The following is a 27,182-nucleotide window of genomic DNA, read 5'->3' as shown; positions in this document are numbered from 1 at the left end:
TTTCATATCTATAGTATTGTCTCGGGTCGGAAATCGTTGTGGGTGGAGTGGATTCAGGCTCATCGGCTTCGAGGTAGGAGTTTCTGGGATGTTAAAGTGCCTCAAAGTTCAACATGGGGTTGGCGGAAGCTTTTGTCTTTCAGGAGCTTGGTCCGGATATTCTTTTGGAAGCAAATTGGTAATGGAGAATCTACGTCTTTATGGCATGATACTTGGTGCAATCAGTGCCCGCTCAGTCGGTATGTCTCCCCCAGAAACATGTCTCAACATGGGTTATCAATCTATTCAAAAGTCGCGGACGTAGTTCAAAATGGCACTTGGATTTGGCCTGATGCTTGGCGGGATCTTTTCCCGATTTTATTCCAGCTGAATCATTTTAATCTCGTTCCCAATAAGCAAGATGTTACTCTCTGGCGAACTGATGAAGGTAAACTCGTGTCGTTCTCTTCAAAGTTGGTATGGGAAGCTACCCATTCTCGAGGTCAAGAAGTCAATTGGTCAAAGATTGTGTGGTCGGGATGTAATATTCCGAGACATTCGTTTCATTGCTGGTTGATTTTTAGAAGGAAATTATGGACTCAAGATCGAATTCAGAAATGGAATCACATCACTAGTGGGTCTATGAACATGATGTGTTGTTTATTGTGTCAACGAGAGTTGGAATCACATGAGCATTTGTTTTTTCAATGTCCATATTCGTCTTCAATTTTGGATGCAATCAAGGAGAAGTCTAGTATGAAGATGGTGCCTAACAAGTGGGTTGACATAGTTGGATGGCTGCTGCCGAAAGCGGCCTCTAGATCCTTAAACTCGGTCATCGCTAAACTCCTCGTCAAAGCAGCCGCGTATTTCGTATGGCAAGAGAGAAACTACAGGTTTTTTAACAATCAATTACGGCCACCTGAAGTGATAACAAGTATTATTATTGACACTGTGAGGCTGAAGTTATTCTCATTTAAGTATAAGGATAAGCCGCAGGTGAGGAAAATCTTGGAAGATTGGAAGCTGAGTTCTATAGAGACCTTTGAAGAGACCTGATTGTTTTAGCGTCTAGAGGGTTGTTTTTTCGTTGTAGCTTGTTTGCTTGTTTTACTCTTATGTGGCATGTCATGTAAGAGAACTGGTGTAGGCTTTTCTGCACCACTTGTACGTTAATGTTTTGTTTGGTATAAAATCACCGGGGTAAAACCCTTTACCCAAAAAAAAAATATATTTACTAAATATATATTTATCACGTTTAATTTTGTGAAAATCCCACCTCCGATATTTTGTAAATAAAGTCGTGGCGAAACTTATGTTTTGAAAACATGTCGAAAAAGTATTTCTAACACTTATAGTGAAAATATTTCTAAGTGTTAGGTTTTTGGAAAAATTTCGCCAGAGTTTCCTCTGTAACTGGAGGTGGCCACGCTTTGAAGCGTATCATTTTCTTTTATAAATCAACCCAACAATTTCCTTATTCAATCAAAATAACGCTCAAAGCAACAAACTAGTGAATAAATATGTAAATCGCATAAATTACATGAACTTGTGATTTACTCGAAATATGAAGTAAATCCCATTATATTTAGTGGATCTTTATATAAAGCAATCCGATTTCGTAAAACCCTCGTTCTTAGAGAAATTCCATCTTTACAACTTCTCGTCCTCTTTTACAAAAATAGTTATTTTGTCGAAACTTTATGCTACACAAGTGTTTACACACTTGTGTGTTCTAAAAATCATTCTTTTTTTTTTTGGGTAAAGGGTTACCCCGGTGATTCTATATATTCACAAAACAGAAAAACAAGTAGTATGGAAAGCCCATACTAGTTCTAACATGGGACAACCCCCCATGAAAGTAACACAAGAAAAACGAGACAACTAGCTCACAATTCAACACCCACTAGACAAAAATCTAGAGAAACAACCTAGACACCAATCATAAACAACTAGCCAGCGTCGTTAAGCATCACGTCATCATGAATATCCCACAGCTCTAGAAAGCGTCTGACTTTATCCATTCTCTTGTACTTCGCTCCCATAAGTTTGTATCGAACTGTTTGAAGAATCAAAGAGATAATAATATCTGGAGGTCTCGTTTGATTTTTAAACAATCTAGCGTTACGCTCTTGCCAAATGAAATACGCTGAAGCTGCTACTATGAGACGACTTGAATAATTGAAGACCGATTTAGACGCACCTCTAGCTAAGAGCCAATTCGTCACATCTGCCCACTTCGGGTCAACCGTGCCCATATTCACCTTATCCCTAACCGAGCACCAAATCTGAGCCGAGAACTTACATTCGAAAAACAGATGCTCGTGAGAGTCATTATTTTCGAAACACAATAAGCAGATGTTCATGTTCTTTCTTCTCGTCAGATCCCATTGTAGAATTTTATCCTGAGTCAAAAGTTTCCTACGCATGATGAGCCACATAAGGAAAGCATGCCGAGGAATACATTGAGAAAACCATACCACATTCACCCAATCTACTTCCGTCTCCCTAGCTCGTATAGATTGCCACACACACGCAGACGAATGATCATACAATTTATCACCATCTTTCCAAAGAAATCGATCTCTACTATTCGGGTTAAGCTGCATGTTATCAAGTTGAATCAATACCGGAAACAAATCTCGCCAAGCCGTAGGCCACTTCCAAGATCCATCCGCCCAAACATCCTTGACCGAATCATGAAGGGAGAACCCAGCTGCATGAATAATACGAGGAGATATGAAACTGGCTATAGGCCCGCACTCACACCAATGGTCATACCATGCGGATGTCATCCCACCATCACCAAGTTTTGACCAAACATGATTCCTAATAATCGTTCGTAACTGGAGAATTTTTCTCCAACTCCAGCAGCACACTGATGGAATCCTGCACTAGTATCTGATGGAGAGAAAGCCTCGTCATCTAGTATACCGCTGTCAAACCCGTTTGATGCTCTTAGAGACGAGGAAGGGCCGCGAATGGATGTGCATAGAAAAAAGGGAGAACATGCTGATGATGCTAGAAAGCATTCGAAACAAAATAAAAAAGGAGGTCCTGATAGGAGTGAAGAGATTATCGATGATGGCGTGGAAGTGGATGAGTTGTTAGCTGAAATTCCGAATTCTTTTGGTACCATGAAGGAACAAACTGGGGCTGAGGGTGCAAGCACACCCGGAATAATTGGTTTAAATGGGTAGTATAGCTTCTTGGAACATCAGGGGCTTGAACCGACCCCTAAAGCAAAAAGAGGTTCGGCAGATAGTGAAGGACAATAATATTAATGCGTGTGCTATAATGGAGACTCATGTTGACGCGTCTAAGGTGTCGGATGTTTGTAGAAAGGTGTGTAACTCTTGGAGTTGGGCCTCTAACGTTGTGTGCTGCTCTAAGGGAACGCGTTTAATGGTGGGATGGGATGCTAATTTAGTGGATGTTATGGTGTTATCTCAGTCTGATCAAGTGATGCATACCCAGGTTGTTTTTAAACTTGACCAAAAAACGTTGTTTTGTTCCTTTGTGTATGCGGATAATCATTACAAGAATAGACGCTTATTATGGAGTAATTTGTGCATTCATCACTCGTTTATGAAGGATAATCCGTGGTTTGTAATGGGCGACTTTAACTCATCTTTATTTCTTGAAGATTCGCTAGCGAGCACATCTTCAAGTAGTATAGGGATGAGGGAATTTTAGGAGTGTGTTAACATGATAGAGGTGTTCGATATAAATAGTTCGGGGCTGCATTATACGTGGACGAATAAACAGAAGCAAGGGGCTGTCTTCAAGAAGATCGATAGAATCCTTGGTAATAACTCTTTTATTGATCAGTTCCCTACGGCTGCGGCTTCGTTTCATCCGTACCGTATCTCCGATCACTCCCCGTGTATTCTGGTATTGCCGAATGTCACTAGGGAGAAGCCAAAACCATTTAAATTTGTAAACCTCCTGGTTAACAAGAAAGGGTTTTCGGATGAAGTTAAACGTGTGTGGGATACTGAAGTTCGAGGTTTTATGATGTACCAAGTTGTTCAGAAACTTAAGACTCTTAAAAGGCCGATGAGGAAACTCTTTAAACAACAAGGTAATTTACATGAGAAGGTTAAAGTCGCCCGGAAAAATCTGGATGATTGTCAACGTGCATTAGATGCTGATCCTATTAGTTTGGAGCTGAAAAATCAACATGCTACGTTTGTGAGCATGTACATGGAAGCGGTTAAGGATGAAGCTTTATTTATGCAACAGAAATCGAAAGTTGATTGGCTCTCGCTTGGTGATTCTAACACAAAGTTTTTTCATAATGTGGTGAAGGCGAAAAATCATAGAAGCAGAATCTATGCTATTCGAGATGTAAATGGTAATCTGTATGAGGGAGGCAAGGTTCCTAGTGTTATGGTTGACCATTATACGCAATTTTTTGGAAACAAGAGTACCCTAGATCTGGTTCCGACTCCTGATTTGTTCGTGAGCAGGTTGTCTAATCAGAAAGCGGATGCTATGGTTCGAGATGTTACGGATGAAGAAATTAAAGGGGTTATGTTTTCTATTGATGGGAACAAAGCTCCGGGTCCGGACGGGTATACTTCGGTGTTCTTTAAAAAGTCATGGGATATTGTTGGGAATGATGTTTGCAAAGCGGTAAAAGATTTTTTCTTGAATGGCCGATTACTTGCTCAACTTAATCACACAATTATTTCATTGATACCGAAAGTAACTACTCCTCTGTTTATAACGGATTATCGCCCTATCTCGTGTTGCAATACTTTGTACAAATGTATTAGCAAAATTATTGCTAATCGCATTAAGGAGGGGTTATGTGATATTGTGAGTATTAATCAGTCTGCATTTGTTCCGGGGAGAAGAATTTCTGATAATATTCTTCTGACGCAAGAGTTGATGCATAACTATCACCGGAATGCTGGTCAGCCTAGATGTGCTTTTAAAGTTGATATTCAGAAGGCATATGATACGGTTGATTGGAATTTTTTACAAAAGGCTTTGATGGGGTTCGGGTTTCATGACAAGATGATCAAATGGGTGATGGCTTGTGTGGCTTCTACTTCTTTCTCTTTGGCTATTAACGGTAATCTCTACGGATTCTTTAAAGGGAAACGAGGTCTTAGACAGGGAGACCCTATGTCACCGTATTTGTTTACTCTGGTTATGGAGGTACTCACTCTGATTTTACAAAAACAGGTGTTTATATCTAATGACTTCAGATTCCATAGTAAGTGTGAGAAGCAACGAATTGTTAATCTATGTTTTGCAGATGATCTTTTTCTTTTTGCTAGAGGAGATAACAGATCAGCAAAAATTATTATGGAAGCGTTGAATATGTTTAAGAATATGGTGGGCCTGGTCCCGAGTATGGCTAAGAGCACAGTGTTCTTTTGTAATGTTACGGATGAGGTGAAGCAACGTATTCTTGCTATAATGCCTTTTGAAGAGGGGAGTTTGCCAGTTCGATACTTGGGGGTGCCGCTTATATCTTCTCGGTTGCACTACAAAGATTGCAAACAACTTGTGGAAAGAATGGAAACGAGGATTACTGATTGGAAAACTAAATGTTTGTCTTTTGCAGGAAGACTCCAGTTGATCCGATCAGTTCTTTCATCTCTTCACATCTACTGGGCATCGGTTTTTATTTTACCGAAACGGCTGATAGTTGAATTAGAAAACAAGATGAAGCGTTTTCTGTGGGTACAAGGAGACAGTATTAAAGGAAAAGCAAAAGTTAAATGGAGATCTGTTTGTCGTCCTAAATGTGAAGGTGGCCTAGGTATTCGGAGAGTGGGGGACATGAATAATGCTTTGATGACTGTTCACGCATGGAGTGTGTTGACTCATAGAGAATCGTTATGGGTTAAATGGATTCATGCGTATCGCCTTCGGGGTAGATCTTTCTGGGAAATACCAAGTCGTGGTAATATGACATGGAGTTGGAGGAAAATGCTCAATCTGCGAATCACCATTCGGAATCACGTTTGGACCGTTGTGGGAAATGGAGCTGATACATCGGCATGGTTTGATAAATGGGATGATGTAGGCCCGATTCACTTGATAGTTACGCCAAGACTTATAGCCAATGCGGGCTTTAATATGAAGACAAAGTTGGCGGATGTATGTTGTCAAGAGGGATGGAGGTGGCCGAGTGATTGGAGTGATCGATTTCCAGTCTTGGCTAATCTTCGTCAGATATCGTTGGTTGCAACAAAGAGAGATAAGCTTGTTTGGAAAAATAGATCTGGAATGCAAGTGGATTTTAGCACTTCAGCGGTTTGGGATGATATCCGAAATGGCCAAGACTTGGTTCCATGGAGTAATGCAATATGGTTTCCTCAAGCTATTCCGAGACATGCCTTCATAATGTGGCTCATTGTTAACAAAAAGCTCAAGACGCAAGATGTTATGAGTATGTGGACCTCTTCGGGGAATGCTAACTATAATCTTCTATGTTGTTCTTTATGTACATCGGGCCCGGATTCTCATGAGCACCTCTTTTTCGAATGCTCATTTGGGATGCAAATATGGAATGGAGTGAAAGTCTTAGCGGGTATGGAAGAGGTGGGTAATAAGTGGGATAGTATATACGAGTATTTGGTGCGTTTTGGCAGCTCTAAAAGCGCGAGGAATGTTATTGGAAAGCTAGTGGTGGGAGCAACAGCTTACTTTGTATGGCAAGAACGGAACATGCGTCTGTTTTCAACAAAGAAGAGGAGTGCTTCGAGAATAGTAGAGATTATTTTGGCAACAGTAAGGATGAAACTTCACACTATGCGGTTTAAAAGAACGGTTCAAGTGGAGAGAATCTTACAAGATTGGAGCTTGCCGCGAGGGCTTCTGTTTGAAGACGATGATTGTGGCTAATAATTCATACTTTGGTAGATTGACCGAGTGTCTCTGTTTGAGCTAGTTGTTTGCTGTTTTGCGTTGTTGCTTGTAAACTCTAGGATGGCATGTCATGCTAGAGAATTGGGGATTATTATTTTCCTCACTTGTTTTATTTGGTTGATGATATAAAATTTTACCAGGGTAACCCTTTACCCAAAAAAAAAAAAAAAATCCTGCACTCCCAAAAATTAGAATTCCTTAACCTGTTAGAGTAGATCCATTGAACCCAAAGAGAATCCCGCTTGGTAATAATGCTCCATATATGCGAAACCATAAGAGCTTTATTAACATCTTGAAGTCTTCTCAACCCAAGGCCTCCTTCATATTTCGGCTTACATATAGAATTCCACGAAACCTTAGTTTTCCCTCTTTGAAAGGAACCATCTTGCGACCACAGAAAATTCCTCATTTTTGTTTCTAGCTCCTTGATAACCCTCGCCGGCAGAATTAACACAGAGGCCCAAAAAATATGCATAGAGGACAAAACAGATAGAATAAGCTGAACTCTACCCGCAAAAGACAAGAGCCGATTCTTCCAATTTAAGATACGCTTCTCCAATCTCTCAATTAAAATACTACAATCTTTGTATAGGAGCCTAGTCGAAATCAACGGGACCCCCAAATACCTGACTGGTAACTCACCTTCGACAAAAGGCATAATTCCTAGAATAGCTCCCTTGACATGCTGCGGAACATTACAAAAGAAACTGGTACTCTTTTGAACATTCGGAATCAAGCCAGACATACGAGAAAATTGAGAGAGAGCATTCATAATACATGTAGCCGATCTCACATCCCCTCTAGCAAACAGAAACAAATCATCCGCAAAGCAAAGATTGATGATGCGCTGACGATGACACTTGTTATGGAATCTGAAAGACGAATCAATAGAAGAGGCATGTTGTAACTTACACGTCAAGACTTCCATCACCAATGTGAAAAGGTAAGGAGAGATAGGATCTCCTTGTCGGAGGCCACGTTTGCCCTTGAAGAAACCATTCACACTACCATTCACACAAACTGAATATGACGGAGTAGAAACGCAGAGCATAATCCACTTTATCATCATCTGGTTGAACCCGAAACCCAGCAAAACATCTTCAAGAAAATTCCAATCCACAGTATCATAAGCTTTTTGGATGTCAACCTTAAACGCACACCTAGGAGGCCCATAATCTTTATGATAATTATGCATTAACTCCTGCGTAAGAAGAATATTGTCCGATATTTTCCTACCAGGAACAAACGCTGATTGATTTATACTGACAATTTCATTAAGGGCCACCTTCAACCGATCAGACAGAATTTTACTAATACACTTGTAAATAACATTGCAACAAGCTATGGGACGAAAATCTTTTACCGTAGCAGGGGTTGCCATTTTAGGTAAAAGCACAATAAGTGTATGATTTATCTCCTGGAGCAACCGACCTGAACTAAAGAAATCCATAACGGCATTTGTAACATCCGTACCAACAATTTCCCATGAGCTCTTGAAGAAAGCCGCTGTGTACCCATCAGGACCCGGAGCTTTATCATTACCAATAGCAAAGATAGCCGATTTGATCTCCTCCACTGTGATTGATCGGATCATGTTATCAGCAACGTTCTGACTTAGACGATTTTGAAAAATCTCCGGCGAAAGAAACGAAGAGATATCACCTTCACTCCCTAAAAACGTCTCATAATAGTTGACAAAAGCCTCAGGAACGGCCTGGCCTTCACAAAAAAAATCCCGTTTATATCAGTAATACCTTCAATACGAGTTTGATGGTTTCTAGTTTTCAGCGACATATGAAAGAATTTAGAGTTGGCATCCCCCGCTCGTAGCCAAGCCACTTTAGATTTTTGCTTTAGAAATCGTTCCTCATCAAGATACGCTTCTTGGAAAGCTCGAGTAGCAATGACTTCTTCACGTCTAGCATTTTCATTGAAGGGATCTCTCTCTACATCCCTTTGAATAGCATCCAATTTCCCACGTAACTCTTCTACCTTTTTATGAAGATTTCCCTGTTTAAATAAAAGAGATCTAAGTGGAGACTTTAGGGCTCGAAGCTTTTTAACCAGCCGAAATTGGTGCACTCCCGAAATGGCCAGGTCCCAATTATTCTTAACAACATCCAAAAAACCCGGTTTATGAACCAAAAAATTTGCAAACTTGAAAGAACTAGCTTTCTTCTTTACCATCTTGTTAATTCTAAGAATGCACGGGCAATGGTCAGAGACTCGATATGGTTGAAACATCGCAACCGCTTCCGGGTAATCACTAACAAATTGAATGTTACTCATAGCCCTATCGATCTTCTTTAATAAGCCGACCCCTTTCTTCGGCTTTTGAGTCCACGTGAAGTGGAACCCTATGCTTTTAATATCCGCCACTTGAAGATGATTAACACATTCTTGAAACTCCCGCATATTAGTAGATATACCAGAGGATCCCATAAGATTTATCTTCCAAATTCAAAGCGGAGTTAAAATCCCCCATTAAAACCCAAAGATTATTATCTACCAGAATTTTATGTCTAGCCAAGTGGCTCCACAATTCTCTCCTAGTAGTATAGAAATTTGATGCATAAACAAACGAACAGAAGATAACCTTTTTATCGCTTTTAATCATCATTTGAACATGTATCACTTGAGACGTTTGAGCTAAAACCATTATATCAAACACATCCGGGTCCCATCCAATGATGATACGAGTACCTTTGTCACAATGGCCACCGTTAGACGTCCACTCCCAATTACGGAAAACTGAATTGCACACTTTATCAAGTTTACTAATATCTACATGAGACTCAAGGATCGCACAAAGGCTAACACCATTCTCCTTCACCACCTGACGAACCTCATTTTGCTTTAGAGGGCGGTTCAACCCCCTAATATTCCAAGTAGCCAGACTAACCATCAGTAACCATTGGAGAAGGAGTGCTTGCCCCTTTAGTGTCACTCGGTTTTGAGGAATCCCCGACCAGAAAATCATTCGTCTCGTTATATACTTCTATCACCTCCTCATCATCAGAGTCGTCAAATCCATCCCCATTATGTTGTTTACTACTTTGCCCTTCATCCGCTTCAACCGAATTTAAAACATCAAATGGGTTTGAGGATTGAAAATTCGGGCAAGCTGACTTAAGTTTCAAATCAGCTTTACGACTATTAGAGATCGGTCTATACTCAAATTTTGGTTTCGGTTTAGGGATATTTATACCCGTTTTCCTGGCCACTTTCTTGTTATGCACTCCCATATAGCCATCATCATCAACTCTAGGAGTAGCCTTTGTTTGCGATCTTCCTTGATTAGCTTGTAACTTACCACCTTTCTGAATAGCAGGTTTCGGATTCTTAGGGCAAGAGTCATTAGAGCGACCGAAGACACAACATGACGAGCATCTTAAAGGGTTCCATTCGTATTCAACGTACATCGTTTCCTTCATAAATCCATCACCACTCAGGTTTGGGATAGCCATAGTTATTTTTTCTTTAAGCTCTTTGTCCGCTGTCACCTCAATAAGAGCACGTGCAAAGCTACTCCTACCCCAATTTTTTTTTTTTTTTTTGGGTAAAGGGTTACCCCGGTTAAATTTTATTTCACACAAACAAACAAAACAAGTGAGGGCCTAACGTGAACCCCCAATTCTCAAACATGACATGCCACATTTGAGTCCAACAAGCAACAAAGCAAAACAAAGAAAACAACTAGTCTCAAAGGACAAACCAATGCCAAAAACACACCAAGCCCTTAGCCGCAATCATCATCGTCTATCAACAACCCTCGCGGTAAGCTCCATAAGTGTAACACTCTCGTCGCTTGGACTGATCTTTTGAACTTCATAGAGTGCATCTTCATCCGGATCGTGTTTAGAATGAGCTCTACTAGCTGGCTCGCACTCCTCTTCTTACTAGAAAACAGCCGCTGGTTCCTCTCTTGCCATACAAAGTAGACCGCCGCACCAACCACAAGCCGACCCACAATATGAAAAACCTTCTTCGAATCCGCATGCTGAAGTAAATGGTTATAAACCGCATCCCAAGATGAATCAATAGTTCCCATATCCACTAGATCTCGCACACCATGCCATATGCAACAAGCATATGAGCACTCAAAGAAGAGATGCTCGTGAGAATCTGGACCAGACGTACATAAGGAACAACACATTAGATTAAAGTTCATATTCCCCGAGGACGCCCAGCTCATCATAACATCCTGAGTCTTTAATTTCTTTTTTATAAGAAGCCACAAGACAAACGAATGCCTAGGAATAGCTTGAGGAAACCACACAATATTAGCCCAAGGAACCACACTTTGACTAGTCCGAATCTCCTCCCATACCATCGAAGTCCCATAGTCTACGATTGAACCCTGACTAGATCTCCACACAACCCTATCCTGTATACTGGGATTCAAGTTAATAGCCCGCATGGTTAGAAGGCCCGGAAATCGCTGAATCCAAGCATTCGGCCACCTCCATCCTCCGAATTCCCACAGCTCCGCAACCTTCGTTTGCATACCAAACCCAGCATTAGCAATCATCCTCGGGGTCAGAAAGTAACTCAACGGACAAGCATCGTCCCAAATATCAAACCAAGCAAATGTTTTAAGACCGTCCCCAATTTCCATCCATATATGTTTCCGAATAATTGGGCGCAGTTGCAACATTTTCCTCCAGCTCCAAGCGACATTATTTTTGGCCGGAACATCCCAGAAGCTCCTATCACGTAAATGATATAAATGAACCCATTTAACCCACAAGGATTCTCTACATGTTAGGAGACTCCATACATGCGAGACCATGAGAGCATTATTCATATCCGCCACCCTACGAATACCCAATCCCCCTTCCTGTTTCGGAAGACACAGACTACTCCACTTGACTTTAGCTTTACCTTTGATACTATTGCCCTGAGCCCACAAAAAACGTCTCATCTTTTCCTCTAGCTCCATAGTGACACGCTTTGGTAAGACGAACACCGAAGCCCAATAAACATGCATAGATGATAAAACTGACCGAATTAGCTGGAGGCGTCCTGCAAAGGACAAACTCTTCACTTTCCAATCAGTTATCTTTGCCTCCATATTCTCCACTATCCGCTTACAATCTCCGTACACGAGTCTGCTTGTAATTAGCGGAACCCCTAAATATCGGACTGGAAGGGTGCCCTCCTCAAAAGGCATGAAACTGCGGATGAGGCCCTTCACATTATTCGACACATTTGCAAAATAAACGGTGCTCTTAGACATGCTTGGAACCAACCCCGACATGCTCTTAAACAGGTTTAAAGAATCCATAATGACCTTAGCCGAGTTCTTATCCCCTCTCGCGAACATGAAGAGATCGTCAGCAAAACACAAATTGATTATCCTTTGCTTCTCACACTTGTTATGGAATCTAAATTCCAAAGACAAATCAACTTGTTTCTGCAATATTAAGGTTAAAACCTCCATAACCAACGTAAAAAGGTAAGGAGATATCGGGTCACCTTGCCTCAACCCCCTTTTTCCTTTAAAATAACCATATAAATTCCCATGTAAGCCCACCGAGAAGGAAGTAGTCGAGACACACACCATAATCCAACTAACCATTTTCGGATGAAAGCCAAATCCCATAAGAATCTGCTTCAAAAAATTCCAATCAACCGTATCATAAGCTTTTTGAATATCCACCTTAAACGCACATCTCGGTGGCCCATGATTTCTATGATAGTTGTGCATTAATTCCTGAGTTAAGAGGATATTATCAGAAATCCTCCTCCCAGGAACAAACGCCGATTGGTTGATGTTCACAATGTCTGCTAAACCCTCTTTAATCCGATTCGTGACAATTTTACTAATACATTTATACAATGTATTACAACAAGAAATAGGTCTATAATCCGAGATCGAATCAGGAGTAGCCACCTTTGGGATCAGCGAAAGAATTGTATGATTCAGCTCCCTCAGCAGTTTACCATTAGTAAAGAAATCTTGAACCGCCCTACACACATCCTTGCCAGTGATATCCCAAGTTTTCTTAAAGAACATCCGGTATAACCATCCGGGCCAGGCGCTTTATTACCAGCAATAGAAAACATAGCTTGCTTAATTTCATCATCCATCACCTCACGCACCATACCACTAGCTTTGGCAGAAGATAACACATTTCGAAATAAGTCCGGAGCCGGTTGCAATGAAATATCCCCCACCGAACCAAAAAAATTAGTATAGTGGTCCACCATGACCTGCGGAACCGATCCCCCTTCATGCAACGTTCCATTCCTGTCTCTAATAGAAAAAATCCGGCTTCGATGATTTTTCGTTTTAACAACGTTATGAAAGTATCTAGTATTCGAATCCCCAACCTCAAGCCAGTCTACCTTGGATTTTTGTTTCAGAAACATTCCTTCATCACGCACCGCATCTTTATAAAGCTGAAGTAAACGGCCATGTTCACTAATAAGATCTCCATTTAACGGGTCCCCATCCATGCTAACCTGGCACTCATCCAATTGCTTACGCATATTAATAACATTCTGGTGCAAATTTCCTTGTTGATAAAGAATTTTCCGAAGCGGAGCTTTAAGCAACTTCAACTTCAACTTCCGAACAACCTGAAACATGTGGTGCCCATCAATACAAGTACTCCAAATTCGCTGCACCTCCTCCAAGAAACCACGTTTGTCAACCACTAAGTTAACAAACTTAAAGGGCTTTGGCTTTTCTCTCGAAACTTCCGGTAACTTTAGGATACACGGAGCATGATCCGAAACCCTATAAGGGTGGAAATACGCAGCAGCATTTGGGAAAACATCTAGACAGTTAATGTTGCACATGACCCGATCAAGCTTCTAAATATAATGCCACTATCCTGATGCTTATTCGACCAAGTAAAATGAAGCCCCGAACTATTAACGTCGAACATCTCTATCTCATTAACACACTCCTTGAATTCTCTATTTCCGATATGGAACGTAGAAGATCCGACACTCGTATCCTCATAAGAAAGATGTGAGTTAAAATCACCCATCATCACCCAAGGTTTATTCCTCATAAACGACCGATGCATAACTAAATTCTGCCACAAATCCCTTCGTTTCTTATAATAATTGTCCGCATACACAAACGAAACAAATATAGATTTTTGATCTAATTTAAACAACACCTGCGTATGAACAACTTGATCCGTTTGAGCGAGAATCATCACATCCACAACATTAGCATCCCATCCTACCAGAATTCTAGTACCCTTACTACAAAGAGCCGTGTTAGAAGCCCAACTCCAAGAACGACAAACCTTTTGACAAACCTCATAAACCTTCGAAGAGTCCACATGCGTCTCCATAATTGCACAAACATGCAAATGATTATCTACCATTACCTGACGAACCTCCTTCTGTTTAAGGGAGCGGTTCAACCCCCTAATATTCCAGGAGGCAATACTACCCATGGACACCACCATCTCCGGGTGTGCTTGCACCCTCAGCCCCTTGATTTACCTGTTTCTTCTCCATGTATTTTGGAATATCAGCCAAAAGATCATCAATACCCACATCATCCACTCGGACTTCCTCCGCATTAGTACTAATTGACTTTCCACGAATGATCTTAGCCGTTTGAGAAGTTTCCGCTGGTCTATCTTGTTGACGATCTCCAACCCCCAAACTGTCATCATCAAATTCTTGACCTTCTTCACCCAGCACCTGAAACGGATTAGAAGTGGAGACTTTGTTATCAGATTGCACCCTACCCTGTGAGTTTGTTTTCTGTTTGACTACCGGTCGATAAATAAACTTCTGCTTCTGATTGTTAATATGCACTGTCACACCCCCAAAATCCCACACGCGGAGTACCACCGCTTGGAGGCGTGACTGACCAGGACCAAGCCACCAATTATATCAAACATAGCATTTAATAGTAATCAAAGACATAATTGATGTTCAAAACCAAACACTGTTTAAGTAGCGGAAGCATTAAAGGTAAAACCCAAAACATAAGTATCAATGTGTGAATGTAAAAGTGTTTAATAAGCATTCACGAGTTCTTGTCCACAACGACCCGCTTCTCCTCTGGTGCAAGCTCCAAGTATACCTAAGGTCCTGCAAGGCATGCAGCAAATAATCAACAAACTAGTTGAGCGAGTTCACAGAAAGTAAGTTCATAATCATAGAGCGTGAGTTAACTAGTGGGGGCTTCCCATGTTTATCCTGGCTAATGAGGGCTTCTCATTAACGGTACTTACTAGACTAACTTCCGACCATGTGTTCTTCTTTACCGAGAACAGGAAAACGTACAGGGTCACGTAGGCTTTACGTGACGTGCCCTTCCCCGAGGACAGTGGTACGCGTGGGGGCTACGTAGGCTTTACGCAGCGTGGCCTTCCGACCTGGAAGCCAATGAATGGTATTGGGTTACGTAGGCTTTACGTAACGTGTCCTTCCCGACCCGGGAGACATATGGCAGATATACTGGGTTACGTAGGCTTTACGTAACGTGTCCTGACTAGCCTGAGGACGATGGTCTATAGTCTGGTATATGCGTAAGTACGAGTAATCATTCCACATTCATCATATCCAACCCAATTCCCAACCCGGGAATCCCATGCCTTGGCTGTGTGAACTCACCTTGGTTTGCTCGGCAGATACACAAATAAAAGACTCTTGACTAACAGGTTAACCACGTCCTAACAGATTACCACACAAGTCAGGTTCGGTTCAAACATTGCACGTATGTATCATACAGGTGAACACGTTGTTAGCACGTAAGTATCATGGCAACCACGTATGTATATCTTAGCAACCCGAAATCAGTCAAACAATATGGTTAACATGTGTGAAGTAGAACAAGCCCAATAACATGCATAAGAGATCCAACATCAATTGATCCAAACATATAACAATTCAAGCATAGTGGTCTCGGCCCAAATAAATAAAACACGATAGTGGACTTGTGCGATCCAATAATGTGAACGGCCCACATAGATGACTTGTGCGGTCCGTCATATTACATACAATTTTAACATATTACGGCCCGGTTCAGATTATGGCCCAATTAAAACGTTTAGTGAACTTGTGCGGTCCAACAGTGTGAGCGGCCCACACAATAACTTGTGCGGTCCGGATACAGTTGTGCGTCTAGGCGGACTGGGCTGCCCGGCCCATCATCAAACGACTTGTGCGACCAGGCAGTTTGGGCTTGTGCGATGGATATTGGGCTGTCCGGCCCAAAGTACAGCCTTGTGCGACCAGGCTGCCTTTGTGCGATTGGACCAACATGTGCGGCCAGCCCAGTTGTGCGATCGAGCCAGCTTGTGCGTGTGGAACCTTGGGCAGTCCAGCCCAACACAACACAGCGTAACAGGCCCAAACAATTGGACCTTGTGCGATCCAGGAAGCTTGTACGGGTGGGGCTCCCTTGTACGATCGGTTGGTCTTGTGTGATTGATTAACAACTTCCATGAATTAAGCAATCAGTTACAATTCTCATAACAGTTACCAATTTTATCTCAATCAATTAACAATATTTCCAACATGTGTTTAACCTGGTATCGATCAAACAGGTCTTTTTCATCACAAATTCGTTTGAACATTAGTAATCCAAAACCAAGAACATATAACCAAACACATAAACACATCCGACTTCAACACGCATGGGTCGATCAATGAGCATTAATAAAGACAGAATCATAACAACAGATTACATCAACATGCAATACCAATTTCATAAACATGAATCCGTTTAACACATTACCACATCACAGCCGTTTACCATATATCTACACTTCCAATTTTTGAGTTAAGACCATAAGATATGTTCACATATTCTAACTAGCCTAGATCGATCAACAACCATCAAGTAAACATCATGTGAATGCATATCACATACAATCGAATAGTAAACAAACAACATACACTAACCGGTTGGAAATCAAAGAGGGACGATGATCCTCTTGTGCCTTGTGCCGTCGGGTTCGAGCAAGAAAGAAAGAGAGAGAGTTTGTGTGTGTTGCCAAGATTGAAAACTAAAAACCCTAGTTGTGTATGTGAGCATGTACGTAGAGGAGATGTGGGCCGAACCCCACATGGGCCGCCCTATTGGTCCGCATACAAGAGTGAGGCCCAACCGGCCTTGTGCGGGTGTTGTGGGCTTGTGCGGTTCGAGTTATTAACATTTATATATATACAAAGCACACAATAACGAAGCGTTTATTAAATCCAAACATATAATCCAGTTCACATATGCACGTAGCGTTACACAAAGCGAGTCTAAAGTTCGAGTTGTCACATTATCCCCAACTAATTGGAAATTTCGTCCCGAAATTTGGTATGCACTCACTGAGGAAGCTAGGTAAACTGTACTGTTCACTGGTTTTCCTGGGGTGTCACATCCTCCCCCCGTTGATCTGGAATTTCGTCCCGAAATTCCGAAGTAGTAGCTTCAGCCTCAGTAGTGGTTGCCTGGTTCCCGAATAAATGGGGGTACTTTTCTGTCATCCTGTCTTCGCGTTCCCAGGTGTACTCTGGGCCACGTTTGGAGTTCCAACGAACTCGTACAAGAGGGATTCTCTTGTGTTTGAGGACCTTCACATCCCGGTCCGTGATTTCTACTGGTTCCTCAACGAACTGCAACCGCTCGTCGATAGTGAGTTCCTTAAAAGGAATGATGAGGTTTTCATCTGATAGGCACTTCTTTAGGTTTGATACGTGAAAGACATTGTGAACTGCCCCGAGTTCAGCTGGTAGGTTCAACTTGTAGGCTACCTTGCCAATCTTTTCTATGATCTCGAAGGGTCCGACGTACCGCGGATTTAGTTTGCCCCGTTTGCCAAAACGTACCACACCCTTCCAGGGTGAAACTTTTAATAAGACCCGGTCCCCGACCTCAAATTCCAAAGGCTTTCTACGCTTGTCCGCGTAGGCTTTCTGACGGTCGCGTGCTGCCGCCATGCGTTGTCGTATCTGTGCTATCTTTTCTGTGGCGTCCACTACAATCTCTGGACCCGTGATCTGACTATCTCCCACCTCTGCCCAGCAGAGGGGTGACCGGCATTTACGCCCGTACAATGCCTCGAATGGAGCGGCTTGAATGCTGGTGTGATAACTATTATTATACGAGAACTCCACTAAAGGGAGGTGCTTTTCCCAGCCGTTGCCGAAATCGATAACGCATGCCCGAAGCATGTCTTCGAGTGTTTGGATCGTACGCTCAGACTGCCCATCCGTCTGAGGATGATATGCTGTGCTCATGTCTAACCGTGAGCCAAAGGATTTGTGCATCGCTTGCCAAAGCTCTGACGTGAATCGTGCATCGCGATCCGAAATGATGGATGTGGGCACCCCGTGCCTCGAGACAACTTCTTTAAGATAGACGTCTGCGAGAGTGGAGAACTTGTCCGTTTCCTTAATCGGTAGGAAGTGTGCAGACTTGGTGAGTCGATCAACTATGACCCATATTGTATCGTTTCCACGCTGGGATCTGGGTAGGCCTGTAACGAAATCCATGGAAATTTCTTCCCATTTCCATTGAGGTATCTTAGGCTGCTGAAGTAGGCCAGCTGGTTTCTGATATTCAACCTTGACTCTCGCACAGGTCAAGCATTTTCCAACATACGTAGCAATGTGGGCCTTCATGCTAGGCCACCAATAGGTAGTGCTGATGTCGTGGTACATTTTATCCGACCCTGGATGTACCGAGTAGCGAGACTTGTGAGCTTCATCCATTACAAGTTCGCGTAAACCGCCGTAGAGTGGGACCCAAATCCGGCCCGTTACATAGTAGGCGCCGTCTGCCTTCTGTTCCATCTGTTGTCGTGAGCCGCGTAAGGCTTCAGCCTTGACGTTTTCTGGTTTCAATGCTTCTACCTGAGCATCTCGTATCTGTGCAGGAAGGCTAGACTGAATCGTAAGCTGTAGCGCTCGCACGCGCCGTGGTAGAGTGTCTTTCCGACTGAGGGCATCAGCCACAACATTGGCTTTGCCTGGATGATACTTAATAGCACATTCGTAGTCGTTAAGTAACTCGACCCATCGTCGTTGACGCATATTCAAATCCTTCTGCTTAAGGATATGCTCGAGACTCCTGTGATCGGTGTAAATCGTGCACCTGGTACCGTACAGGTAGTGTCGCCATATCTTAAGCGCGAAAACAACAGCTCCCAGCTCTAAATCGTGCGTCGTGTAGTTCCGTTCATGAACCTTTAGCTGACGAGAGGCGTAGGCAATCACTTTATCCCGCTGCATCAATACGCATCCCAGACCCTGTATGGATGCGTCACAATATACTACGAAGTCATCTGTGCCCTCTGGCAATGAAAGAATAGGTGCACTGCAAAGCCTATCCTTTAGATACTGAAAAGCAGTCTCCTGGGGCTCTCCCCAGCGATAGGTAACACCCTTCTGTGTCAGTAGCGTGAGTGGCTGCGCAATCTTCGAGAAATCCTTAATAAATCGTCTGTAATAACCTGCCAGACCCAAGAATTGGCGTATTTCTGTCGGCGTACGCGGTGCAGGCCAGTTCCTGATCGAATCTACCTTGGATGGATCGACATGGATCCCATCCTTGTTCACTACATGGCCTAAGAAGTGGACTTCACGAAGCCAGAAGTCGCATTTAGAAAGCTTGGCGTACAACTGTTCCTTCCGAAGGAGTTCCTGTGACAACTCGAACTTTAGACTCGTTTTGGTGTAACACTATGTGCATATGTGAACTAGACTATATGGTTGGACTAAATAAATGTTTGTTATTTTGTGCTATGTGAGCTTTGTGAATCATGTGTTGTGTTGTAATGTATGCTTGTATGTATCAAACCAAACGCACAACACCACAACCACACAAGCCCTAGTTGGGCCGTATGGATTTCACTAGCCCTTTGGGGCCGAATAGCATTAGGACAACCCATGATTGGGTTCGGCCCACTCTTGTTTGAACCGTGTAAACACAACCTTGGGGTTTTGTTTTCCATTCGTCACCAAGCAACCACACACACACACAACCCTAATTCTCCTTCTCTCTCTCTCGGTTACCTTGGAACCCGGCGGCACAAGATCACCCAACCATCCTTCTACTTGGATCACCTTGTTGCCTTCTAATCGGTTAGTGATTGTATGGTTTTGTTTAATTGAAAAATTTCATGATTGATTGTTAAGTGAATTCTGTAATAATGATCGGGCCACTCGTATGAATTGTATAATGATTGTCGGCTGCTATATATTTGATTAGGGTGGTATGCGATGATGTTGATATTAATGATAATGTTCTCGTTGAATCGGTTGCATGATCATGAAATCAGAATGTATGATATAAACCCCAATGTTAGCCGATGATGTTTACAAAATCGGCCGATGTGCTAGGTGATTCGGATTAAAATGTTATGTTATGTGTTCATGTGAATCATTGAGAATTGTTCATATGTTAAAATTAGGGTTCATAAGAATTAAGGTAATAAAACCCTATTTGATCGAGTCTATGCTAGTTGAATGATGGAAATTGTGTTAATTTACATGATAAAGATGGAAACTGATTTAATTAGTTGTAACCGATCGCTTGTTATTCGGATATGTAAAACCACTCGCACAACTAGGCCAAGTCACGGAAAATGTAAATATCATTAGTTTGGTTAGATACAAGCTAATGGGTGCGAGATTGAAGACAACGGAAAATGTGCGAAGACTTTGGAGGGAGTGGGAGATTCATGGCAACGACATTGTAGATGATGGTGGCTGAGTAATTTTGTGTCTTTTTTACATTGGTTTGGTCTAGATTGTAGTCTAGTGGGTCGGTTTCAGTTTGGTTTGTATTTCTTGGTTGATTTCTTTGTTTCTACTTTCATGGGGCATGTCCCATGATTGAACTAGTGTAGACTCCCTACACTACTTGGTTTTTATTGGTTGTGAATATATAGAATCACCGGGGTAACCCTTTACCCAAAAAAAAACTAGGCCAAGTCACACAAGCCGGATCGCACAAGATGGTCCAAATCGTACAAGACATGCTGGATCGGACAAGCTGTCATGTTTGGGCCGATGTACCAGGTAGTTTGGGCTGGTTGGGGTCGCACAACCCAGCCCGGTCGTACAAACAGTCCTGGCCGCACAAGGGTCTCCGGTCGCACAAAGTACCTCGACCGCACAAGCCCATTATTAATCGCACAACCTGTATGATCGCACAAGGATGCATTTGCTTGCTAACCGTTTATTTATTGGGCCTTAAGCCCAATCTGGGTCGCACAACCCGTCCGGGTCACACAAGAATACTTGTTTAATTGTTTTGGGCCGCATAAGTTTGGATTGTTTACTTGTTTGTGGGCCGGGAATCATCGGGCTTAGACACTAGCATCACACAAGGCGGTTGGGCTCGCACAAGCTTGATGGCCCAACCGTCCAACTCGCACAAGTGAGAATGTATGTTTATCTGTTATGTGGTTGCCATGATCGATACGTGCTTGCAATATGTTAACTCATGAAATTCATACGTGCAATACTTGAACCGAACCTGACTTGTATTACAACCATGCTAGGACGTGATTGACCATTTACTAGCTTATCTATACTCTTTGTGTATCTGCCGAGCAAACCAAGGTGAGTTCACACAGCCAAGGCATGGGATTCCCGGGTTGGGAATTGGGTTGGATATGATGAATGTGGAATGATTACTCGTACTTACGCATATACCAGACTATAGACCATCGTCCTCAGGTTAGTCAGGACACGTTACGTAAAGCCTACGTAACCCAGTATATTTGCTATATGTCTCCCGGGTCGGGAAGGACACGTTACGTAAAGCCTACGTAACCCAATACCATTCACTGGCTTCCAGGTCGGAAGGCCACGCTGCGTAAAGCCTACGTAGCCCCCACGCGTACCACTGTCCTCGGGGAAGGGCACGTCACGTAAAGCCTACGTGACCCTGTACGTTTTCCTGTTCTCGGTAAAGAAGAACACATGGTCGGAAGTTAGTCTAGTAAGTACCGTTAATGAGAAGCCCTCATTAGCCAGGATAAACATGGGAAACCCCCACCTTTACTACACACTAGTATGGGAAGCCCCCACTAGCTATACTTATGCATGTTATGAACTTACTTTCTGTGAACTCGCTCAACTAGTTTGTTGATTATTTGCTGCATGCCTTGCAGGGCCTTAGATATACTTGGAGCTTGCACCAGAGGAGGAGCGGGTCGTTGTGGACAAGAACTCGTGAATGCTTATTAAACACTTTTACATTCACACATTGATACTTATGTTTTGGGTTTTACATTTAATGCTTCCGCTACTTAAACAGTATTTGGTTTTGAAACATCAATCGTATCTTTTTTTTGGGTAAAGGGTTACCCCGGTGATTCTATTAAAATGCAAACCGCAAATAAGAACAAGTAGTGAGGATGTGTTCCACACTAGTTCATATATAGGACATGCCCCATATATGTAAAACAAAAACAATAAACCAAAGACCTATGAAACCCCATAACCTAGTCTACTATACATCATGACACGACATCTAGTAGACAAAACAATGCAAACCACAAAACATAATCTCAGCCACCATCATCAAAAATAAAGTGGCCACAAAACCGCAGCCCCTTCAGACGAAAAGCTGACAACCTATCCATTCGAGAACTTTGAAGAAGAGGTGCTTGCCCCTGCTTTCGAAGAAAAAGGATGAGTACCCGATGTCATGAATGCACTAGTCTCGTTGTAGATTTCTTCAACCTCCTCCTCATCCGATTCCTGCCTGTCACTCGACGGATCCTTCTCAACTCGGCCCGCGATGGACCCTCTCTGATTACCAGCCACTCGACCCACCGTTGTACCATTACCATCGTCATCTTTAAGACAATCAAAGGGGTTCGATGTTGAAACCTGATTCGAATTTTTCACCGCCGAATCCGGTTTAGATTTGGCAACTGGACGATAGACTACCTTAGGTTTTTGATTTTTTATATGAATCCCTTGAGTAGTCGCTTTCTTCTTTTTGGCACCCACAACTTGAAATTCATCACCATTCTTTCCAGAATCCCTGTTTGGAACAACCTGGGTGTTCTTTGGGCACGAGGAATCATCATGACCAAATACACAACAAGACGAACACCTTAACGGTTCCCAATCATACTCAATCTTAACCTCCGCCACTGAATGGCCATCACCCTCCAAAGAAGGGATTGCAACATTAACGCTCTTCTTTAAATCAGCCCCTGCCTGTACCTCAATGAGTGCCCTAGCATAGCTGCTTCTTCCCCAAGATTCCGTACACATAGTGGCAGTATACGAGTCCAACATTTTAGGAATCCCAATCTTCGATGCAAGTAGACTAAGCCCATCCTCAGTAAATGCCGCTAAAGGCACATCATGCATCTTGACCCACACTGGAATAGATTTCAGCTCCTCTTTTTCCAACTTGGTAGAGGCAGACCACTGTTTCAAAATTATTGGAACATTTCGTATCATCCACGGTCCATCCTCTAACATTTGGTCCATTCCTTCTTTAGTTTTGAACTTAAAGAAAAAGAACCCGTGTGCATTCATCATAAGTCTTGACAACCCATATTTAACCCAATTGTTCTTCGCATAAAAATCCACCACGGGAAAAGCCAGTCGTTTACCCAAGAAGTACCCGTACAAAGTATTCGCATACCTGTCAGTAACTTGTTTAACTGAAGACAATGGAATCACTACATCGGCACCATCAACTTCCTCGCTTGATTCCATCACCCTGAAATTCACCTTCACAGATTCTTTTTTATCCTTTACTACATTAGCAAAAGATAATCTTTCCGTAGAACCCGAGCCAGAAGGTTTCCCTTTATCAGCCGCAAAATATGTTCCATTATGTTCTGAAGATGGCTCATGCCCCATGGTAGTATGAACAGTACCCTCACTTTCCGAATCCGATCTCGGTTTCGTCAAAGAGATTGGACCAGCCTTTGACAATCCATTCATACGAGCACGAAGATTTTCCCAGCTATCAAACGAGAACAAAGATTTGCTGCCATCACCCTCCATATCCAAGATTCGGCTGGCAGAACCCTCAAAGGAATACGAAGGTCTGCCGCCGTCAACCTTTGTGTTAAGCTCTTCCATTCAGAACCAAAAACAACGTTCACAACTCTCTTCAATCGATTGCAGAAACAAGTCGAATCAACCAAACACCAAACAATTCCAGCAACCCAAATAGAACGAACAGACATAAACCAAAACCCTAAACTAGCAAGAACCCTAACCCATGCTTCGAACGATTCGGATACTTACTTGTAAAGATCAGGCCGAAACCTATGAAAACACCTTCAAAGAATGGATTTGGCTGGCGAAATAAAGTGAAACCCTAAAAGAAAATCGAACAGAACTGCAAACCTAAATTCGTTTTTGATACAAGAGATCAAGAAACGAATCAGCAACAGAAAAACTCGAATGAAATTAGGGTTACGGCTGAAAGGTTTCGGATAACATCAATCGTATCTTTGATTATTGTTAAATGCTATGTTTGATATGATTGGTGGCTTGATCCTGGTCAGTCACGCTCCCAAGCGGTGATACTCCGCGTGTGGATTTTGGGGGTGTGACAGATTGGTATCAGAGCCATTGGTTATAGAGAACTTGGTTTCAATATGGGAAAACGTTTTTATTAAAACCGGACTATAACCAGAATAGTGCTCTCAACGATCCACAACGACGCTTCGCTCCACGTGCAAGACTCGACATCCTAGGTAATAAGGTTTATGTTATTGCCTGTTTGCTAGAACTGTTTAGAACATTGCTCGCATTACGCTTAGATGCACATGCTTTGATTTCATGAGAAACACCTATATGCCTACGCTTTTCTGTCATCGCCCTACTCGCGAACCATTCTTACGTATGCTATCTGTTACTATGAAGATCATGTCTGGAAGAATCAACATGACACAAGCCCAGCTAGAGGCTCTCGTTCAAGCCCAAGTCACAGCAGCATTTGCGGCTGCTCAAGCAGGTAGGATAACCTGTAGTTATAACCTACGCTAGGATCTTTAGATCCTACACTCCTAAACTAGCTTTTGTATTTAAACTTTGCCCTACTCGTACACAATAGGTCAACACGCGCAGCAGCCTGTCTGCACGTTCAAGAACTTCATGGACTGTCGTCCAAACTCTTTCAGCGGCACAGAGGGGGCAGTTGGACTCCTCCACTGGTTCGAGAAGCTAGAATCAGTATTTGAAATGTGCGAGTGCCCTGAGGCTCGCAAGGTCAAGTTTGCTACTGGTACTCTGGAGGGAATAGCACTGACTTGGTGGAACGCCCAAGTCCAGATCTTAGGGTTGGCAGCTGCTAACGCCACCCCATGGAACGACTTCAAGGAACTCATCAAGCGTGAGTATTGCACTCGCGAGGATATTCATAAGTTGGAGGATGAGCTCTATAATCTGAAGATGGTGGGATCGGAAATCGAAGCGTATACTAAGCGGTCGAATGAGCTGGCCGTGTTATGTCCAACTATGGTGGACCCTCCATACAAGCGCATTGAGTTGTATCTCAAAGGATTGGCGCCAGAAATTCAGAGCCACGTGACGTCGGCTAATCTCGAAAACATCCAGGAAATCCAGCGTCTCGCTCACCGTATCACCGATCAGGCAGTGGAACAGAATAGACTGCCCAAGCGTGTTAATGCTACTGCTAATGTCACCACCTCAGTTACTCCTGCTACATCTGGTGACAGTAAAAGAAAATGGGATGGGGATTCCAGCAAAGGCTCAGCATCTGTTCAGCCACAAGCTCAGCAGCAGAAGATCGATCACTATCAGAGTCCCAGTCAGCAATCCTCTAGTGGTCACAGACAGAGGAGATATCAGGGTAGTCAACCCAGGTGCCACAATTGCAACAGGCATCACCACGGCCCATGTAACAAGGGTCGTTGCCAAAGGTGTCTTAAGATGGGGCACGAGGCTAAAGACTGTAGGAGCCCTCGTCCTGCAAATCAGAATCAGCAGCCTCAGCAACCCGCTCCACAGAACCAGAATCAGCAGCAGCAGCCACAGCGTGGAAACCGGGGATGTTTCCAGTGTGGGGCTGAAGGTCACTTCAAACGCGATTGCCCTCAGTTGAACCAGAACCGCAACAACAATAACAACCAGGGCAACGGCAACAATAACGGCGGCAACAACAACAACGGCAATGAAGCTCGTGGTCGTGCTTTTGTACTAGGTCGAGGCGACGCAGTGAACGATCCCAACGTTGTTATGGGTAAGTTTCTCCTCGACAATATTTACGTTACTGTTTTATTTGATTCGGGTGCGGATACAAGCTATATGTCTGTGAAAATGTGTCAACTGCTAAAACGTGCACCAACACTTTTACCCACCAAACATGTAGTCGAGTTAGCTAACGGTAAAAGCTTAGAAGCCACGCACGTAGTTCAGGGTTGTAATCTCATCTTAGCTGGTCAAGCTTTCTCTATCGACCTCATTCCCATAGTTTTGGGAAGTTTCGACGTCGTGATTGGGATGGATTGGCTTTCCCAACACCAGGCAGAAATCCTATGCAGCGAAAAGGTTATTCGCATTCCTCGTTTGGGTCAGGAACCTCTAGAAGTTCAAGGCGACAAGAGTGGTGCTGTGGTTGGCATCATCTCTTTCTTGAAGGCTCAGAAGTGCTTACGTAAAGGTCACACAGCCATTTTGGCTCTTGTTACAGACGCCTCAGCAAAGGAAAAGAAGTTGGAAGACATTCCAGTTGTACGTGATTTCCCTCAGGTGTTTCCTGAAGACTTACCTGGTTTACCGCCTCATCGTCAGGTCGAATTTCAGATCGAACTCGCTCCAGGAGCAGCACCCATAGCACGCGCACCATATCGTCTAGCTCCATCGGAATTGGAGGAATTGTCAAAGCAGCTGCAAGAACTCTTGGAAAAGGGCTTCATTCGTCCAAGCTCTTCGCCTTGGGGAGCTCCAGTACTCTTTGTGAAGAAGAAAGACGGTACGTTCAGGATGTGCATCGACTACCGTGAACTCAACAAGGTGACGGTGAAGAACCGTTATCCTCTTCCGCGCATCGACGACTTATTCGACCAGTTGCAAGGGTCGTGTTACTATTCGAAGATAGATTTGAGGTCGGGGTACCATCAGCTGAGAGTCCGGGATGAGGACGTCTCCAAGACAGCCTTCAGAACTCGTTACGGTCACTACGAGTTTCTCGTCATGCCATTCGGGCTGACAAACGCGCCTGCTGTATTTATGGATCTTATGAACAGGGTGTGCAAACCCTATCTTGACAAGTTCGTCATTGTTTTCATCGACGACATCCTGATTTACTCCAAGAGTCAGGAGGAACACGAGCAACATCTTCGCCTGATTTTGGAACTCCTTCGGAAGGAACAGTTGTA

At 43.1% G+C, this 27,182-nt stretch overlaps 2 protein-coding genes across 2 annotated transcripts; both read right to left on the bottom strand.

The window, feature by feature from the left end:
* Positions 1-1,931: 1,931 nt before the first annotated feature.
* LOC110900524 lies at positions 1,932-2,774 on the bottom strand. Its single transcript, XM_022147412.1, has one exon. The coding sequence runs from the start codon at positions 2,772-2,774 to the stop codon at positions 1,932-1,934; it is 843 nt and encodes a 280-aa protein (XP_022003104.1).
* An 11,509-nt stretch (positions 2,775-14,283) lies between these two features.
* On the bottom strand, positions 14,284-23,913 carry LOC110900525. Its single transcript, XM_022147413.1, has 2 exons — positions 22,546-23,913; positions 14,284-14,544 (listed from the first exon to the last, which is right to left on the bottom strand). Exons 1-2 carry the CDS (start codon positions 23,911-23,913, stop codon positions 14,284-14,286), a joined length of 1,629 nt encoding a protein of 542 aa, XP_022003105.1.
* Between the last annotated feature and the right edge of the window lie 3,269 nt (positions 23,914-27,182).

The sequence above is a fragment of the Helianthus annuus genome, chromosome 13 (assembly GCF_002127325.2).
Source record: "Helianthus annuus cultivar XRQ/B chromosome 13, HanXRQr2.0-SUNRISE, whole genome shotgun sequence".
Taxonomy (NCBI): Eukaryota; Viridiplantae; Streptophyta; class Magnoliopsida; order Asterales; family Asteraceae; genus Helianthus; species Helianthus annuus.
The sequence above is the reverse complement of the archived record's forward strand: the minus strand, read 5'-3'. Positions and strand labels throughout refer to the sequence as shown.

What these genes read in the sequence shown, in the direction of transcription:
- LOC110900524 (XM_022147412.1), bottom strand. Translation starts at nt 2,774, where the DNA reads ATGACATCCGCATGGTATGACCATTGGTGTGAGTGCGGGCCTATAGCC.
- LOC110900525 (XM_022147413.1), bottom strand. Translation starts at nt 23,913, where the DNA reads ATGGAAGAGCTTAACACAAAGGTTGACGGCGGCAGACCTTCGTATTCC. An exon ending in AGGAATCGGATGAGGAGGAG is followed by an intron (nt 14,545 to 22,545) that starts GTTGAAGAAATC and finishes AATCCGTTTCAG; the next exon opens with GTGCTGGGTGAAGAAGGTCA.